Source organism: Anabrus simplex, chromosome 4, assembly GCF_040414725.1.
Source record: "Anabrus simplex isolate iqAnaSimp1 chromosome 4, ASM4041472v1, whole genome shotgun sequence".
NCBI classification, from domain to species: domain Eukaryota; kingdom Metazoa; phylum Arthropoda; class Insecta; order Orthoptera; family Tettigoniidae; genus Anabrus; species Anabrus simplex.
In genome coordinates this window covers 217,672,179-217,688,160 of record NC_090268.1, presented here as the reverse complement: position 1 = coordinate 217,688,160, position 15,982 = coordinate 217,672,179, and the positions used below count along the sequence as shown (strand labels likewise).

The 15,982-nt window shown below is 44.2% G+C and overlaps 1 protein-coding gene across 1 annotated transcript in view; it reads left to right on the top strand.

Moving 5' to 3' along the window:
* The window catches only part of LOC136872592 (inactive dipeptidyl peptidase 10), a 782,685-nt gene that overhangs the window by 751,338 nt on the left and 15,365 nt on the right, over nt 1-15,982 (top strand). The window contains exons 12-13 of the mRNA XM_067146389.2: nt 1,994-2,179; nt 7,751-7,908. Of these exons, the coding sequence (XP_067002490.1) occupies nt 1,994-2,179; nt 7,751-7,908 (344 nt within the window). The remainder of the gene's footprint in view (nt 1-1,993; nt 2,180-7,750; nt 7,909-15,982) is intronic.

Sequence of the window (15,982 nt, the reverse complement as noted above, 5' to 3'; positions counted from 1 at the left end):
TGCCTCACTCACACTTGTTATCCCTATCTGCTATTAGGAAGCCCATGTCCTCCACACTCTATAGGACAGTGCCTCACACATGTCATCTCTATCTGGTGTAAGGAAGCCCATGTCCTCCACACTCTACAGGACAGTGCCCCACTCACACATGTTATCTCTATCTGGTGTAAGGAAGCCCATGTCCTCCACACTACAGGACAGTGCCTCACTCACACATGTTATCTCTGTCTGGTGTAAGGAAGCGCATGTCCTCCACACTCTACAGAACAGTGCCTCATTACACTTGTTATCCCTATCTGCTATTAGGAAGCCCATGTCCTCCACACTACAGGACAGTGCCTCACTCACACCTGTTATCTCTATCTGGTGTAAGGAAGCCCATGTCCTCCACACTCTACAGGACAGTGCCTCACTCACACATGTTATCTCTATCTGGTGTAAGGAAGCCCATGTCCTCCACACTCTATAGTACATTACCTCACTCGCCTAGGATATCCCCATGTGGAGATGGTAGTTATCTTCACAAGACGCACAAATATACAAAAGAATTAATCGGCCTTCTGTCTATCGACAATTTTTTGTATGTTTCTTATTAATTCATTCATAATTAATTAATTAGTTATGAATTAGTTTTAAGGATTTAGAAGGGCTCTGACGCTATGTTTTAGAGACTACCATCGTACCAGACTAATCGTGGTTGAAGAATTGTTATTTCCCTCCTCATTTATTGGAGCCAAAATTCCTGATAGCACATATTTCGACATTCAAAACACGACGAGAGCTGGTTAGACGTGTGGCTGGAATATTGTAGCGCATGAAATCATTGCAAACGGAAGAATGAATACAATACAGATGTAGAGGAGTAGAGGGAGTTGGAAAGAATGCGAGGAATATAAAAGAGGTTTCCCTTCTGCACTCTTCTCGTATTTACTCCTCTCTTCTCTTCTCTTCTCTTCTCTTCTCTTCTCTTCTCTTCTCTTCTCTTCTCTTCTCTTCTCTTCTCTTATTCGCTTCCCTTGTCCTCTCTTCTATTTCCTTTTCTCTCCTTCTATCTTTTCTTCTCCTCTCTTATATTCTCTTCACTTCACTTCCGAATTCGTAGAACAAAGTCTTCGCGAAACAAAGAATTCGACAGTCGTTGATAAAGATTGAGAAGAGGAAGAGAAAGACGACGAGCTCACCCCGTGGAGATATTCTGAGCACGCCCGTTTGAGACTCCTCTGAGTTTCAGGTTGAGGAATTGCGAGTTCAGCGCTCTGATAGTCTTCTCGCGAGGCTGTATAATAGGAGAATCCTTTATAGATCGACGGTCACATCATTTTCCACCCTTGCAAGTTATTATTTTCATCCCTACGGTAAATCTCATAAAAATCAGGCAGCTTTCGAAAAGTCGCAGCACCCAATGGTATTGATGTTAAGAACGTAGGGTACCTATTTATTATTGTTGGTATATCTTAAAGATGACGCACGACACTGTAATGGTGGCACGTGCCACACAATATGTTGATAAACAAAGGCTGCTCTTAGGGCACAAAATTTGTAATTCTGGTCATCTACCTTGAAAACTGATTCCGTAGTCTCTGGTGTAAAGGGCGAAACGTTTGAGGTGATGAAGCCTAAATCACCCGTATCTACACGACGAGAAAAGGGCAGGACAAAAGACTAGGTGATGCTTGAACAGTCTTTGTTTTACTCACTGGACACAAGCCGTTTACGTCTAAGTCCTGAGCTATGAGAACCAAATATTGCTGCAGTGCAAGAGGTCACTGTTTCACCACGTACTCCATACTGAACTGACCTCGCATCATACGATTTCCTTCTCTTTCCCACTTGAAAGCAAAATTACGTGACCGTAGATTTCATTTGGCAGAGGAAATCGTTACTGCCACAAGACGAGCCGTAGAGGACATTCATGCCAATATACTTCAGATGTTATTCCAACAATGCCAACTTTGACGGAGCAATCAGTGGCGACTGTGTGCTCGTGTTCCAGGAACGGGAGGCCCGGCAGCCAGTCCGTCAGCGAGCGGTTCCGGATCGACTGGGGGACGTACATGTCCAGCCACAACGACGTGGTGTACATACGGCTGGACGTGCGAGGCTCCAGGGGGCAGGGCAACAAGGCTCTGTACCGTCATCTGGGCGGCATCGAGGTCCAGGACCAGATCACCGTTCTCAGGTGGGTGTTGCACCTCACTTCCTATTTTCAGTGTGAAATGTGTTTAATTTTCGTATTTTGGCTATAGAGAATAATTCTGAAAAGAATTTGGGAGAACACATCTCGATTTCAGAACAGGTAGGAGCTGCTCGTACCAAGTACCTTCATTGAGGCTGGCTTCCAATAGTGCCCAAGACGTTTGCCGTATTTGCAGATAAGAGACTGTATGGAGGAGAACACACGCTCTACTGCTGACAGATACTACGAAGTGATTCTGTGCCATTCACTGAGAAAACTAACGACTGGCTTACTTCAAGGTTCCGTTCTCTCACCTATACCGTTTAATCTTTATATCGTAGACATTCTAGAAACATCGAGGAGGAAATTTGTTTATGAAAATGACCTTACCATCGCGACTTTCGAGAAAACGGAGAGAAAACCGAAAGACGACTTATCAACCTTACGGTAGTACAACAAGAAATGGGGAATTATACATAGCAGAGACAAAACTAAATGTTCATGATTCCAACTAAATAAAAAGCTAGTCGACCGCCAATTGCATATCTACTCCAATGGTAACAGTCCCAGCTGAAAGTATTTGGTAGTTAGTTTCGACGATTCCTCAACAGCACTTGCAAAAGCCGCTGCCTTATGTCTTGTACGACAGAGTAAGTCACATTCCACCTCCTGACAACACGAGATGTGTGGTACTACACGAGGGTGACAAACTTAGGGCTGTATAGTAGACTCCACCTCCTAAACTCATATGCTGTATGAATGGATCTTTTAATATTTAGCTTTCTTCTTTGTATTTGTTCTTTTTTTCTTTCTTTTACTGTTGGTTTATCTTCACAAGAACACATGGAAGGTTTTCGGCATCGCAACGATCGTAAAGTAGCGGCCGTTGCTTTACAGCCCCAATTTGCCTGGTGTGAAAATGGGAAACCACCGAAAACCATCTTCAGAGGACTGCCGACGGTGGGTTTCGAACCCACCATGTCCCGAATACAAGCTCAAAGCTACGCGACCTTAACCACGCTCGACCTTAACCCAGAATGAAAAAATCCATTAATTTCACTGAAATTCGTGATATAATCATAGAAGTAGAATAATTAGGAAGAACATACCAGTGGTGTATAATGGTCTGAAGATCTGGGCTACCACTCAGCCTAGTAATACACAAAAGATAAAATTACATTTTTGTATGATCTTATATACTTGTATGTGAAATCGATACTTCTGGCTTGCGAGGAAAATTCCTTGAAGATGTCGTCAGCGAAGTTGCAGTCGGAACAGTAGGAAAATTTCTGAAGAAAGGAATTTTCAACTGACATAATGCCAAACCGCATAAACGTTCTTGTGTCTGCGTTGAACGGCAATATGGCTTGAAAACGTTCTTTCTACAGATCTTGAGTTTGCTGGTTTTGTACAATTAATGTTTCCGAGTTTAGTACTTCAGGAATCACTTTCTTTAGTCTATTTTCATGTATGACGGAAATAATTTCATGGACTGCTTTTTTTTTTTTTCGAGAAATTGAATACGTAGTGAAATTAGTGATTTTTTTGCAACAGCAGTATACTTATCTAGATGCAGATCTATTCTTGTATTACCATAGTTTGCAAAGTTCATGCTACTGCAAATGTGAGCCTTCGATTTATCATATTTTTGAACTGTCGTGCAAGACGAGTTCATATTTGAAAACCTTTCCTTTGACCATACATTAGCTTCACTACTAAATAACAGCATGGCCAGTAACATATTAACATTTAGTTTTCCACATGCTGAGCATATCAAGCAAGAACAGTGTTTTGGTGCCATTTTAGTCACAATATAGGAAAGTATTTGGGTGTTGTGATTTTTACCCTAATACCCTAAAACTTAGGCTAAGTCTGGACAATATTTCAAACTATTATTTGCAGTACCAGTAATGTATTTTCACTGCAGTGTGCAAGTACCTATGTTATTTATTTCATTAATAATAATAATGGTATTTTCTTTACGTCCCACTAACTACTTTTACGGTTTTCGGAGTCGCCGAGGTGCCGGAATTTAGTCTCCCATGAGTTCTTTTACGTGCTAGTAAATCTACCGACACGAGGCTGACGTATTTGAGCACCTTCAAATACCACCGGACTGAGCCAGAATCGAACTTGCCAAGTTAGGGTCAGAAGGCCAGTGCCTCAACCGTCTGGGCCACTCAGCCCGGCTATTTATTTCATTAGTATGCCTATTATGATAATTAACTGAGCATAGTTAACTTATAATACTAAGACCACCCCAACCGACAAGCATTGGTTTTGTAGATGATGTACACCCCTAATTTTTGTTATATTATAGAGTATTTAGGTGTAGCCTAAATTTGTTTACAAATCTGATCCAATCTGTTTAACTTATGCACTGTGTATTACTTTCATATTCCAAGATGTAATTGAAGTATTTAATTAAAGCATCATGCATTAAAATTTAAAGTTTTAGCACTAGAATACCTGACATGGAAAAGATTTAAAATTCAAACAAACTCAACTTACGTTAAAAAGATCTTCACAGCAATACACCGTAGACTTTTTCGATATATCACCGGCATTTCTCCAGCTCGCTAAAATACATTTCTTCCTAGTTTTAGGGTCATTTGGCATATTTATAAGCAATTTGTTTGGGGTGGTTTGCAATGTAGTAGTGCACATCGGAACTATACACATTTCAAAAAAGTTTTCTGGCTCATTGTTTGTGCAGGATTCGTTCGAAGTCCAATATATAACATTCAGATTATTCAGATTATTATTGCTATATCAGACACTAGCATACAGTAGAAATACGTGAACTGTATCCTGTTTCCCTTAACACCCTGTGTGTTATTTCGTCTGCTAATACAGACAACCTACACGAAGACGTCAGACCAATGAGATCGCGTACTTGGATCACGTAACATTTTCATACTTTAATTTGGATTTTTATCACGTTTGGGTTATTATTTCTACATTCTGACCACATTTTTTTTTCATTCTGGATGAAATTTTGAATCACGTTGGCACATTTTCAATTAAAACACCGGATCATGCATGTTCGCAATGACAGCCGATTGCTGTACCACAGTCAATGGTGCATTGTTGACATGGTACCTTTTAAATTTGATAATATATCCACACGTATTGAAATGTCACAGTTGGTAATAATGGCCCATAAATAGTACTGCTACAACACTAGCATTCTGAAGGGATATTGCTGAGACCATTCTTCTCTTCTATGGTCGATAATTTTGCCGTATTTACAAAACACCGTATTAGAGGATTCTATCGCGACTTCTGATGGTACATTTAACACCCGAACCCTTTTCTGTACTGTTTTCGCGTCTCTAATTCTAACCTTTCCTATCCGATCATCCTGTAATGTCATACTTTGTGTACCCTAATAGTTATAAATCAGTCTTTCAAAAGAGCAGTTGATATTACCTTGGTGAAGGCGGCATTTTCTAGGTTGTCCAGCTGAATCATTTCTATCTGGTCAAGAAATGTTGGATCCGTTTAAGAGTTTCCCATGTTGAAGGTCCGTTGTCTTTTTCAAAGGTACATTTCAAGGTATTTTACGGGTGAATTTTGTTGCTATGTTTGTTTTCTGAGTAGTTACACAATGAAATCGCTTGAAATAAAGTTACCTAACAAAACTATCAGAATTGTTTGCAGCACTGTTAAACTGTTCGATACCACACAAATTGAGAACACTAAACACACACACACACGGGGCTCAGGCTCTCAACTGACCAGTTCGGACCAGAACGTGTTTTTCACAACATAAAATCACGCCGAAGGTTAAGGAGAAACTGTATGCACTTTCCGAAGAATTCAGGATGCAGTGTATTGTATCTAAACTGATAGCAACATTGTTCGATGTGCCGTCTGTGACGTAAATATTGCAATCGATGACAAGCATCAAAGAAACAGAATAAACCAGCACATCCAGTACAGCAAACATTGAACTTCGCTAGTCGAAACCTAAGCAAACTACTCTGATACACGCCTTCGCTTCAGGACCTGAAAAGCAGCGGTCATAGTAGGAGCTCTGTGCGGATCTTGCCATGGCATTAATCCAGTCCTCAAATCCTGCATTCACATCATTCCTTGAGAAGTACACGCAAAGGTCAATACCGAATGACAGCACTTTGTGAAAATATTATTACAGCCAATTTATAAGAATGTCTTTGAGAAAATAAAAGAGGCGATTAAAAATCATGAAGTGGGATTCATTTTAGATTAAACTACTGATGAGCTACATAGACTAGATATATTTTGAATGTGTTGTCATTTCCATGAATGGGTGAAACCTATGCTTTTTTAAATGTACCAACTCGAGAAGACAAATTGCGGCACAATAATGCAATCACACAATACGACAAAGTCAGGCATGTGGTGACAGATCAATCATTCTACATGCTTTCGGCTTTCCAACAACTGAAGGGAATGTAACCCAACCTAAGCCATGTGACATGTATTGAATATGGACTACACTGTATGTGTGAAAGTATCAGGGAAAATTACAGTAGTATAAACGACTTCATTGTTGCTCTGAAGAAGATTCTCGTAAAGGCTCCAAGTCGTCTTTTGTATCAGGAAATGACTGGCGTCCACCTTCCACATTTTCCTGTCACCACTGGTTCATATGTGCTCTAGACTCAACAGATGCAGCAGTCATCAAGCAAGTCCAACAATTACTCAACAGCAAAGGCCTAGAGTGGGAACATTTTGCAGTTCACGATTACAAGTATTTGCCTGATGTGATTCAGAGTTTGGAAGAGGAAGAAGTTGCGGGGAAGGAGGAACAGTGGAAGAAGTTGATGAGTGTTGGTGGCAATCCAGACGTGGAAACTTTTTCAACCTTGACTGAACTCGCTTGACGAGTGCTGAGAAGATATTTAATACTGGTTTCTGTAGATGTCGAGTGGCGTTTATGTATACATACAGATCTACTGAGCTCAAAGCACTGACTTACTGTCACAACCATTGACATATTGTATGTAATCCAGTATAACAAGGATTTTAATTATTAGAACCCAGTAAATGGGATAAAGAAGGTTATGTAATTGGATTAAGCATTAATAAAGTGATTTCATCAATACATTTTTGGATATATTTTCAGAACCTTTTCCCCCCTTTTCTGCCATACTTTCCGCCTTAAAATTCCTATCTTTAATGTTGATCATCATTTCATTGTCCTTGTAACCCATATCTGGTATTTTTAAGTCTCTAAATCCTTCCCAATTTCTCAATATATCTGTGGAAGCAACAGAAGTCAGGATGAACATAGTTAGGCCTCATGCCGATAGATATAGCTGTGTACCTTCGTTATCATGGCGACTACGAAACTAACTTCGCTGATAAAAACGTATTTTTTTTAATATATAAAAGTCGTGATTCATTGTATTTTTCTTGTACAGAACACAACAAACTATAACTGGTACCAATTTCCGGTGTTGAAACAGTCTTGTTTTCTCAATATCGCTGTATAGGACAGACAGAATAATGATACATACATACATACATACATAGAAGGTAGGTGCGTATCTCTTGAAGTTTTATCTACAATGAAACATGTTACAGGTATCTGCTGGACACCCTCAAGTTCCTAGACGAGACGCGGGTTGGTGTATGGGGGTGGGGCTACGGTGGATATGTCACGGCCATGGTCCTGGGTTCGCAACAGAATGTCTTCAAGTGCGGAATCGCCGTCTCCCCCATAACTGACTGGCTATATTACAGTGAGTATTCTTCTCCTATAAAGGTTAATTTTATAAATTTTCCTTGGCCTTTTTTGGGCCGTAGAGCCTTTAATTTCTATAAAATAATAACCTGGAACATGAGGGTTTGGGCAAATTTAACATGTGTAACGAGATGCATATTACAAAATAAAGTGCCCCGTATTTGTCTGTCGGTGTTTGTGGGCGTAATCCCGACAAACACCCAGCGGATTTTCATGTGGATTTCGTCGCATCTTAGAGGAAAGTTTAGATGTGTGAAACATTAAAGACGAAATGGATCCGAACAGTAACGATTTTAGTGAAGAAAATTGAAGAAAACCCCGTCATCCGAATGCTTCTCTGGCTTATGCTGTTAACCATACACTCCAAGTATGTGTAATAGAATCGTTCATCTACAGATCATATGCACATATGCCTTGAATAAGCGATTTAAAAAAAATGCTATAGCTAATTAAGGCCTCGGTTCTACCCTTGTGCTACTCATAAGACCTCTGTGAGTCATACGACGTAAGACAAACAACAAGAACGATATAGCATGACGTATGAACATGGCGTAAGAACTAGAAATGCAGCTGGAATTGATGAGGTTTCGGGGGATAACTAAAGACAATGGGTTGGGATATAGTACCATATCTGAAGTACTTATTTGATTATTGTTTATATGAAGGAGCTATACCAAATGAATGAAGAGTTGCTATAGTAGCCCCTGTGTACAAATGAAAGGGTGATAGACATAAAGCTGAAAATTACAGGCCACTCAGTTTGACTTGCATTGCATGTAAGCGTTGGGAAAGCATTCTTTCTCATTATATTAGACTTGTTTGCGAAATTAATAACTGGTCTGATAGAAGGCAGTTTGGGTTTAGGAAAGGTTATTCCATTGAAGCTCAACTTGTAGGATTCCAGCAGGATAGAGCAGATATCCTGGATTCAGGAGGTCAAATGGACTGTATCGCGATTGACCTGTCTAAAGCATTTGATAGGGTAGATCATGGGAGGCGACAGAAAAAAAATGAGTGCAATTGGACTTGACAAAAGAGTGACTGAATGGGTGGCTATGTTTCTAGAAAATAAAACTCAGAGAATTAGAGTAGGCGAAGCCTTATCTGTCCCTGTATTAGATAAGAGGGGAATCAATGATATGTATAAAGAAGTGGAATCAGAGGTAAGGCTTTTTGCGGATGATGTTATTCTCTATAGAGTAATAAATAAGTTACAAGATTGTGAGCAACTGCAAAATGACCTCGATAATGTTATGAGATGGACAGTAGGCAATGGTATGATGATAAACGGGGTTAAAAGTCAGGTTGTGAGTTTCACAAATAGGAAAAGTCCTCTCTGTTTTAATTACTGCATTGATGGGGTGAAAGTTCCTTTTGGGGATCATTGTAAGTACCTAGGTGTTAATATAAGGAAATATCTTCATTGGGGTAATCACATAAATATGATTGTAAATAAAGGGTACAGATATCTGCACATTGTTATTGAATAGGTGGACCCTTCCTCCACGAACCTACTATGATGGCGTAGCAGGGGGAGAGGTGATACTCCCACGTGGCGCGTCCCAGGTGGCGGATAGGGGGGTCCTAACCGGCTTGCCGGCGGACTTGAGGGAAATAAAATACCTCTCGCGGACCAAACACACTACCCCCTGCGGATGGGGGACACACATGCAGAATACACCCGCGGTATCCCCTGCCTGTCGTAAGAGGCGACAAAAAGGGGCGACCTTGGCGCGGACATGGATTGCGGTTGGTATACTGTGATGGACCTCCTGTGGATGGGAGAGGCTGAATACATCCATAGGTAATCCCTGCCTGTCGTAGAAGGCGACTTAAAGGGCCATGTGGCCATGGTCCCCTCTTTATTTTTTATTATTTTTCTGAGGGTCAGATGTAGACCATTCAAAATTTGATGTGCGTGCTGCCCGGCGATGGAGCTCCTATGTGTGCGACTACGCTCGAAAGCCCGTGCCAGCAACCACCCAGGACGCGGCGGGTGGGAGTATCATGTACCCGGGCAGTGGTATCCGCCTGACAACGCAGGTCCCCGCACAGCCGAATGCCAGAAGGACATATTATTATTAATTATTTTTATTTATTTTTTCTATTGTTAGTGCTCTGTACACGCTATGGGGTACATGCTATTGCGGGTGACCGGAGGAAGGGAGTCCTAGTGCTCATTGCCTCAGTCATCCCGTATTAGGCATCGTTCAACATCGGACCCCAGGCAATACCTGCTACGACCAGGTGGGTATTGCCTTGGCTGCTTGGTTCGGCTACAGAGACCCCTGATCGGAGTGGGTGGCATTCGGGGAGGATGCTATCGGGCATGGCTTCCAAACGAAGTCGGCTCTCACAAGGTGGTCGCCCACCTAAGTCTTTAACTTTTGCTTCCCTGAGAGGTTCAACTCCCTGGGAACATGCGCAGCGTGAAGGAATGGGATCCAGCTTCCCTAGGTTTCTGGTCGCTACCAGAACCGATGGGCACGATTTTAAGCTGGTGAAGTCGATCCTGTTTAGTAGACACATCGAAGGCGTCTATGGCGAACTGGAGGAACTTAAGAAAATGCGCAACGGTAGTTTGCTTCTAAAGACTCGTACAGCACTGCAAGCTGATCAGTTGCTTAAGTGCGAGCACTTTGGCGAAATCCCCGTCAAAGTGGAGGAGCATAAATCCTTGAACCTGGTTCGCGGAGTCATCTTTCACCGCGACCTTATTTTGAACACTGACGACGAGTTGATGGAAGACATGAAGAACCGTGGCGTGACACACGTCCGGCGCATTACGCGCAAGGTCAACGGTGAAGACGTTGCCACTGGTGCCTTCATTGTCTCTTTCAAGTTGTCAGTGTTACCAGAGAAAGTCAAGGTAACAACTTATCGTTGCGATGTGAGGCCGTACATCCCGCCTCCTATGCGATGCTATCAATGCCAGCGATTCGGACATATGGTATCTCGCTGTTCGAATCAGGCTGTATGTGGTACATGTGGACGAGTAGCTCACGGCGCGGAGGAGTGCACAACTCCATACAAGTGCACTAACTGCTCCGGTTTTCATTCTCCTCGGGATCGGAATTGTCCGACATACCTGAGTGAGAAGAAGATCCAGGAGATCAAGACCCTGGATGGTCTTTCCTACCAGGAAGCGCGCCGTAAGTTTCATTCTATGAATACACCTGCCCGTACACTCGACTATAGCTTGATAGCTCAGAGTCTTCCAGGTTCGTCATTTACGACCAAGACACCTGTCCAGACCGCTGCGCCCAAGGCGACTGTTGCTGCTCCCAGCAACGTCGCAAATAGTCAAAGCTCGAAGGGGGGGACCACCCCACCTTCGACCAACCAGAAGTCTGTGCCGGCTGGGAACTGCCAGCCGGCACAGCAAGGGGGGAAGACTAAGTCTCCCCCCCCCTAGGAGGTCGACGAAAGTCGTGCCCCAGCCGGCGGAGGCGGCTTCGTTGACCAGGGCTGGGAAACCATCTCCCAGCCCGTCTAAACTTGAAAAGAAAAAGTCATGCCCTCCATCTGGGGGATATGAGTCTGCGCCGGGAGGCACTCCTGCTCCCAAACCTGCGCGCTCTCCTCGTAGGGGACCCCCTCGCGCCCGAAAAGCGTCGTTCTGGGCGGCACCCCTGCCATCTTTTGATGACGGGATGGATGTCGCGCTGTCCTCTACATCTACGGATGTAGAACTAGATAGTGTTTAGGCTAACGAGCATTTTGTTGCTCATAACCTAACACTCCTTTTATAGTCCACACTATGGCACTGTTACAGTGGAATTGTAACGGTTATGACAGGCATCTTGCTGAGTTACGTCAGCTTATTAGTGAGTACGCAGCGAGTATAGTCTGTATTCAGGAGACCAATTTCCGACCTGGTCATCACACAGTCTTGAGGAATTTCAAACTATACTCGACAGAACGATACTATGCTCACCGGGCTTCCGGAGGCGTTGGCATTTTTGTACGTTCTGATAGCTACAGCGAAGAGGTTCCTTTAAGAACCCCTCTTGAGGCTGTAGCTGTTCGCGTCTCGCTGCCTATCATAGCCACAGTGTGTAATGTTTATCTTCCACCAGGCCAGCATCTGAACATCACTGATGTCGCTGATCTTATAGATCAGCTTCCACCACCCTTCCTCTTATTGGGTGATTTTAACGCCCATCACCCCATATGGGGCTCTGAGACGTCTTGCCCCCGAGGAAGAGAGCTGGAAACACTCCTATCAGATCTGGATTTATGTATTTTGAACACAGGGGAACCAACTCACTTTAGTGTACGTTACGGCACATATTCTCGCATAGACGTTAGTCTATGCAGCCGAACGTTGGTTCCACTGTTTCGGTGGAATGCACACGATGATCTCTGTGACAGTGACCATTTTCCCATCGTTCTTACTTTGTTGAATCATAAACCCGTCGAGGCTCCCCCTCGATGGATTCTTAAACATGCTGATTGGCCAAAGTACACATCACTAGCTGTCTTTAGCGAAGATGTCAGGCGGACCGTCGGCGAGGAAATAACTTACATCACCCAAGTTATTCTTGCTGCTGCTGAGGAGTCCATTCCGTTTTTCTCGGGGACTCCTCGCCGAAAACTCGTTCCTTGGTGGAACGATGAAATAGCAGCAGCCATCAAAGAACGCCGTCGTGCTCATAAGCGTTACCGTAGACAGCCTACTGTGGCCAACTTGGTAACATTTAAGAAATTCCGCGCTAAGGCGCGCGTTCTTATTCGACAAAGTAAGAAGGCTTCATGGGAGAGATATGTGTCGTCCATGACGTCACATACTCCATCATCTCAAGTGTGGACGAAACTTCGACGAATTTCGGGTATTCAAGGATCATCTGCTGTACCGGGAATTTCCATTGCAGGCAGTGTCGCCACTGATCCCCTCGCGATTGCTAACCATCTCGCTAGTCATTTCGCGGATGTCTCTGGCTCCGGGAATTACCATCCTGATTTCCTCCCTCTGAAGCGGGAGGCAGAACGTCATCACCTGAGTTTTGCCACCCAAGCTTCAGAGGACTACAACGTGCCCTTTACGGAGTGGGAACTCCGCAGCGCCTTAGCGCTTTGCAAGGACACGTCTCCTGGACCGGACAACATCCATAACCAGATGTTGAAACACCTTAGTGATGATAGTTTACTATATCTCCTTCGTGTGTTCAACCGAATCTGGACAGAGGGTGATTTTCCGTCTCAGTGGCGAGAGGGCATAGTCATCCCTGTCCTCAAGCCTGACAAAGATCCTAAGTATGCAGGAAGTTACAGACCGATTTGTCTTACAAATTGCCTGTGTAAGCTATTTGAGAGGATGGTAAATCGCAGACTCGTGTGGTGTCTGGAGAAACAAGGACTCTTGTCCGAGTACCAATGTGGATTTCGAGCCGCTCGATCCACCACAGACCACTTGGTACTCCTGGAGAGCTCTATCCAGGATGCGTTTCTCCGAAAACAGCACTTGGTAGCTGTCTTCTTTGACTTGGAGAAGGCCTACGACACCACCTGGCGATATGGCATCCTTTCAGTCCTGCATCAATGGAGATTCCGAGGTAACTTGCCGGTATTTATTGCGAATTTTTTGTCCCTCCGTCTATTCCGTGTCCGAGTAGGTAGGACATATTCGCAATACCACGTTCAAGAAAATGGAGTCCCACAGGGATCGGTTCTTAGTGTCACTCTGTTCGCGATTGCCATAAACGGTATTGTCGCTGCTGCTGGTCCAGCCGTAATACCGTCCCTATATGTGGATGATTTTGCTCTGCACTATAGCTCGTGCAGTATGGCAGTCGCAGAGCGACAGTTACAGCAAGCTATTAGGAGGGTGGAGAAGTGGACCTTAGAACATGGCTTTCGGTTTTCTGCCGCAAGGACCTCCGTTGTCCACTTTTGTCGTCAACGTACACTTCACCCTCATCCTGAGCTTTATCTAGGTAATGTCGTTCTTCCAGTTGTTGACACTTACCGATTTCTTGGGCTCCTTTTTGACAGTAAATTATCGTGGGAGCCACACGTGCGGGAGCTAAAAGTGCAATGCACCAAGAGGCTTAACCTCTTGAAGTTTCTTAGCAGCACTAATTGGGGAGCTGACCGCGTGGTGCTCCTGCGATTCTATCGGGCACACATTTTATCTCGGTTAGACTACGGCAGTGCAGCATATGGCTCCGCAAGACCAAGCGTTCTTGCGAAGCTGAACAGTATCCACCACAGCGGGGTTAGGTTGGCGACGGGAGCTTTTCGTACTAGCCCCATCGCTAGTCTGCTCGCTGAGTCTGGTGTGCCGCCTTTACACCTGAGGCGCCAGCAACTACTACTTACGTATGCTGCAAATTTGCGACAGATGCCACTTCATCCGAGCTATCCCTGCGTATTCAACAATGGCAACCGTTTGTTGTACGTTGCTCATCCTCGTGCGACGCGGCCGGTTGGGATACGCTTGGATAGCAGTTATGAATTGTTTGACGTACCTTCGATTCCTTGCCTTGTCAGACAACCAAGTGGGGTACCTCCGTGGGTTGTACGACGACCTGAAATCATCCTGGATTTGCACACTGGCCCGAAAGGAGACACGGACCCTTCGATTTATCGGAGGATCTACCTGTCCGTTCTTGGCCGCTATCCAGGTTCGGTCGTCGTTTACACGGATGGTTCAAGGACAGATACGAAGGTGGGCTGTGCGTTCGTTGTCGACAATGATCGGTTTCTTTTTGCTCTCCCGGACACCTGTAGTGTGTACACGGCAGAGCTCTATGCTATCTGTGAGGCTCTGCGGTACGCACTAGACAATGTACGCCGACACTTTCTCGTGTGTACTGACTCCTTGAGTTCGCTTCAGTCTATTGATACCTGTTTCCCTCTTCACCCTCTGGTGCAGCGGATCCAGGACCTGCTGGCCGGGTGTTCGGATGCCGGCACCAGAATTACGTTCGTGTGGCTCCCCAGCCACATGGGCATAGAGGGAAACGAGTTAGCGGATCAGGCTGCCAAGGAGGCAGTTACACTGCCCCCGTTGCCTTTCACGGTTCCAGCAAGTGATATTCGCTCTCAGCTGAGACATCTGGTTATGTCTCATTGGGAGATGGAGTGGCAGGCCATCCCACTTCCCAATAAGCTGCGAGCGATAAAAGGAACAACGAAGGTATGGAGGACTTCCCTTCGGGCTTCGCGGAGGGAAGCCGTGGTATTATGTCGCCTTCGGATCGGCCACGGTATCTTGACGCACTCCCATCTACTGAAAGGAGAACCCCCTCCGGTGTGTACCTGCGGCGACCATCTTACCGTGGTACACATCCTTACGGAGTGCGTGGACCTGGTCGATCTGCGCCGTAGTCTTAACCTTCCGAGTACTATCTCCCTTATCTTGCGCGATGACGAGCAGTCAGCAGACCTCGTCATCCGCTTTATGAGGGATAGCGGTCTGTTTTATCGTGTGTGATCATGTCCTTTGTCCTAGTGTTGTTTATGTCAGTTGCGCTTTTATCTCATTGACTCCATTTTAGTTTGTGTTGCGCATTTTAATGTGTTATTTTAACGTCTAACGTACATTATGTGTTAATATCTGTATTACTGGGCGATGCCTTATTCCTTCGATTTCCTGTACTTTCTCTTATTTTAATAGAACATAAGGCATTGCGTATTAGATCCACTGACTGTTTTAATCTCACCCTCATTTTTCTTCATTACCATTCTTTTTTAACTCTAGTCAGTGGATACTTTTTAAAATTTTAACTTCATATCTCATGTCCTTCATTTCGTTCCATTAGGGGCCGATGACCTTCGATGTTAGGCCCCTTAAAACAACAAGCATCATCATCATCAGGACCCTTCCTACCCTTTGATAGTGATCAATTGCCAATACGGACCATAATGAAATTCTTAACTTATGATGTTATGAGGGTATTTAGGGGTTGTAGTAAGTATGTAAAGGAAAGGGCATATAAGTCTCTGGCAAGACCGCAACTAGAGTATGGTTCCAGTGTATGGGACCCTCACCTGGATTACTTGATTCAAGAACTGGTAAAAGTTCAAAGAAAAGCAGCTTGATTTGTTCTGGGTGATTTCCGACAAAA